Genomic DNA, 2,750 nt, shown 5'->3' on the forward strand with positions numbered 1-2,750 from the left:
TGTTCTCGTGTAATCTTTTTCTAATCTAAGCTTGCTATGTGCTTCTATCCAGAATCAACTTGCGGGGCGTATCAGAGAGCCCTCATTGGATTTTTTAACCATACAAGGAGACATACATTTCTTGTTCAAAATTTTCATATTCTAATTTGAGAAATACTTTTTTTTGTTATGTATTTTTCTATTTGTATTAGGATTAACACGCAAATATACACACATTTGTCATCTATCAAAAACACACTCGATCTAATACAGAAACTCATAGCAAAGGGCATGATTTTTTTTTGTCGCATTCTCCTTCTCTTTCTCTTCTTCTTTCTGTCCTCTACTTTTATATTAATAAATGTCTTTTCGGTTAAACATGTCTCAGTCCAAAAATCCTATGTGTTTTGACTTTGTTTTTCCCTCAAAAATTGTTAGAATGCGAAGGAGATATTTGGAATTCAAATGAGACGATGATCATTATGATATGTCGGCAGTCGGCATATATCTATGGTGCTTGAATTATTACTTTGGTGATCATGAAACAGCAAATCAGCTAAATTTGTTCCAACTTAGCGGCACAGTGGCACATTTTAAATTGGTTTTTAATGGATTATGTATTCATTTTCATCTTCAAGTTAGATTATGGAGGAATCAACCTAGATTTATTCCTCTCTAATTAATTCAACCATGAAACAATTTCTTTTTGAAAAGTATTAATTTATACATTGGAGATTCAAGTAAACCTTAGAAATAAAGGAGCCTTCTCTCTTATCTTTTTGGAACAGAATTAATTATGGATTTATAGGGGGATTAGTGGGGTTGTTAGGTGTTGTTGAAAAGTACTTAATACATATCACTATCTATCAAGAAAAGAAGAGGCAAAACCCAAATAAATACTCAAGATAAGGAACCGAAAGATTTGAAGTTGGTGGTACTAATTAGTAGAATATATGCAAGAAAAATTAACTAGAAGATCAGTTAGAATATTGCTGTAAGCGCTTTCCTTACGTTGCACGCTAGCTAGCTTCAAGAGAAATTTTGGAACGGGAGGATAAATCATCGAGTGTGTGTTCTGTGGAGCGGTTGCGGGAACTTTTTACATGGGATACAATAGAAAACGCAGCAAAAACATGAACATGAGGAGAAACTTCTTCTGCTTTAAAACCCTTCAAATTTCGCTAATATCCCTGACGTTACAGAGATGTTTCCTCATACCCCTTCGCATACACAATGAGAGAAGGTTTGGCATGAACTTAATACCAATATTTATATATATATATTATCAAATGCCACAAAGATGATGATGGGTCTTAATCCCATCACATCCTTTTTGTTCATGCAATGCCATACAACAGGGTACTAGCTAGAGTGGTCCAGAGAGAGAGAGAGAGAGGGGGGGGAGAGAGAGAGAGAGAGAGAGAGAGAGAGAGAGAGAGAGAGATGCCGAGAAAAGGTGGATTTAACCAAGATAATTTACTACCATGGACAGAGGAACTAAGCAAAGACCCCTTTTCTTCAGTGCTGTGTTGTCACTTCCCCCTCCAATAAAACCAAAATCACTTCTCTTATCTACCTGCCTTGAAGCACTTCCTTCGTCCTATATTACAATAAATCCACAAGAACCTGCTGTTAGGTAAGATAACATGAAAACCTGCCAAAAAGACCATGCATGAAAATAAATTATTAAAACTTCAGAAATGGATGCTCTTACCTGTGAAATTTCCTTGTTATCTTTCTGTTTTGTGTTCCTTTTGTATTGGTTTATCATCATATCATCATAAACCTACTCACATAAGAGTTCAAGAAAAGATGTTGACTTAACAACATGCTTGATAAAAAATATAAGATAGTTGACATATACAAAAACAAATTGAAGAAAACAAAATCCCAGTATATACCTAACTATGGATTGCGAAAGAAGAGGAAAAATAAAGGGGGAGAAGAAGAAGAAGGGATTAACATTTCTAACCTTGGGACTATTAACAGGAGAACTAGCAGTATCCTCCAAAGCATCATCAACCAAAGCTCCTTTGGTTCTTTTTTTCTTGAAACTTAAACTGTATTTGAAACTTCTGTTATTATTAATAGGTAGCCCAACAACTTGTTCACCAAGATGATCACCAGCAGACTTCTTCACAACCAAAGAAGCAGCATCAGAGACTAGTGAAGAACTCCTATCATGATCATACGAGAAAGAACCATGTTCATATCGATCATGATTATGATCCTCTTCATTGTTTTGGGCAAAGAAATCCTCAAAGTACATGGTCCAACCACTCTCTTCAAAGCTATCATGATCAGTTGTTTTCTCATTAGAAGAAGAAGAGATTATTGGCTTGCAGCTCATTGAGTTTTCCATTTCTGAAAAAGAAGTTTGTGGGCTAGCTCGACAGAGGCACTATATATGGTATGTATTTATAGATAGAGCAGATCGAAAACAATGGGGGGGAAAAAGAGAGAGATGAGGATTAATGATCATATACTTGGAATCTTGGTATAATATACGTGGCCCCATGGGAGGTGGAGAATTAAATTTTAGAGGGTTTGACATTAGTATTGGTTGCAGCTCATTATATATATAATTAATAGATATACGCAACAACAGAGATTATACTTCCACTAATTAGATGCATTGAACAATTCACAAATGGAGAGTTAGAGTTAGACCTGGTACCTTTTGTTTATCTCACGAGAAACTGTTCAAATACCTCCTCTCATTCCTAAAAAATAATTGTTCCTTTTTTTTTTTTTTAGTTGACGTGGGAATC

The 2,750-nt window shown here is 35.2% G+C and overlaps 1 protein-coding gene across 1 annotated transcript; it reads right to left on the minus strand.

The window, feature by feature from the left end:
* Positions 1–1,119: 1,119 nt before the first annotated feature.
* On the minus strand, positions 1,120–2,526 carry LOC18095921 (vascular-related unknown protein 4). Its single transcript, XM_006370586.3, has 3 exons — positions 1,952–2,526; positions 1,694–1,765; positions 1,120–1,579 (listed from the first exon to the last, which is right to left on the minus strand). Exons 1-3 carry the CDS (start codon positions 2,339–2,341, stop codon positions 1,442–1,444), a joined length of 600 nt encoding a protein of 199 aa, XP_006370648.1. The 5' UTR covers positions 2,342–2,526; the 3' UTR covers positions 1,120–1,441.
* Positions 2,527–2,750: the final 224 nt, after the last annotated feature.

The sequence above is a fragment of the Populus trichocarpa genome, chromosome 1 (assembly GCF_000002775.5).
Source record: "Populus trichocarpa isolate Nisqually-1 chromosome 1, P.trichocarpa_v4.1, whole genome shotgun sequence".
NCBI classification, from domain to species: domain Eukaryota; kingdom Viridiplantae; phylum Streptophyta; class Magnoliopsida; order Malpighiales; family Salicaceae; genus Populus; species Populus trichocarpa.